General features: G+C 32.2%; 1 protein-coding gene across 1 annotated transcript; it reads right to left on the reverse strand.

Annotated features, from left to right (window-relative positions):
- Window positions 1-576: 576 nt before the first annotated feature.
- On the reverse strand, window positions 577-981 carry LOC145119497 (auxin-responsive protein SAUR50-like). The gene has a single exon (XM_079055166.1). It carries the CDS (start codon window positions 979-981, stop codon window positions 577-579), a length of 405 nt encoding a protein of 134 aa, XP_078911292.1.
- Between the last annotated feature and the right edge of the window lie 502 nt (window positions 982-1,483).

Genomic DNA, 1,483 nt, shown 5'->3' on the forward strand with positions numbered 1-1,483 from the left:
TTTTGGTACTAGTACCAGTATCGATACTATTCTCAAATATTTCATGATTTTAAAATACTGAGTATTGTCCCATATATTTAAATTTGGTACCGGTTCCGGTATAGATCGAGATTTGGTACTAACTGCTCATCCCTATTGCAAAGTTACGAGTTACAAATGATATTTTGATATTTAAACTTTGTATCTTATTGATGTTAAAAATTAAAATTATTATAAATTCTAGTTATTTTCTGGATTAAATTGTGATCGGAATTTAGGTCAGAATTCTTGGATCGACGAATAGGTACTCAAACTTCCAAATTTCCCGTTGAAAAAAGTAACCGTCGTATCAACAGAAAACGATATAGTAGAAAAGCACAATCAATCATATATAAAATCGTCAATTTTCACCTACATAAACAAATTTAAAAATATGTTACACATATTTTTATCAAAAGAACTAAAGGGCGGTTCACAATAAAACCTTTTAATTTCACTTGCCAAGGATTTGCATATAGGCATTCCGATAACAAACATTTGAAAAAAATAAAAAAAAGTAGAGATTACGTTTTATAAATACACTATATGTTCAAAATTTCAACAGCTTTCCACCATGGTTTTATATGAATGCCAATTTTCACCATCTTCAGACCTTCTTTGCTCCTCTAATATCCACTCTAGCTCACTTGGTCTACAAGGTATCATCAATGCACCTTCATGGTCGAATCCATACTCTTCTGCAGCCCTCTCCAAGAGTCTTAGAAATTCAGGATGTCTGAGATAAGTGATAGGAACAATAAATCTCCTTTCAACATAATCATCGGATGCTATCACAGCAAAGTGTCCTTCTTTCACATCTTTTGGTACCATTTCTTGGCCAGAAAACGACTCTGTCCTTTTCTTGGCTAAGAAAAGACCCTTTTGCAATCTCTCCAGAACTAGCTTAAGCTTCAAAATACCGTTGTTTTTCTTACCATTACTACCACTTCTCACCTTTGCCATCTAAACTTTTTGATTTTTTTTTTAAATGATGTTTGATTTTTGAGTGCATTTCCTCTATCATTTGTATCCTTATATAGTACCACTGTAGAGAGAGAGATAGAGAGAGAGTTTGTTTTTTGAACATTTGCATGTGCATGGAGATTGAAGTTCGAGTCTCAACGGGCCCTTCCCAAGGTAGAGTCACCTCTATATTATGGCCTACTTTATTGAGCAAATATATTGTAACGTTTTATATGCAAATATGTATGTATATATCTATTAATCCTCCATGTCTGGTCAAAATTTTACAAGATAATATCTAGTATATGTATAATATATATCTTATAATGGATATTACTTGTCAAAAATATATAACCATTTTGGTTGTGGATTTGTACATGTTGCATTGCATGGTTCATATATTTTTATCTATCGTTAACTATTAGGTCTTGATTTCATGTAGCTATTTAAACTAATAATTCAAGATGTGTTTGACATGAGATCTATACAAGCAGCAGCCGGC

The sequence above is a fragment of the Lactuca virosa genome, chromosome 1, assembly GCF_052849685.1.
Source record: "Lactuca virosa cultivar CGN04683 chromosome 1, Lactuca_virosa_CGN04683_v6, whole genome shotgun sequence".
In the NCBI taxonomy this organism is placed as follows: domain Eukaryota; kingdom Viridiplantae; phylum Streptophyta; class Magnoliopsida; order Asterales; family Asteraceae; genus Lactuca; species Lactuca virosa.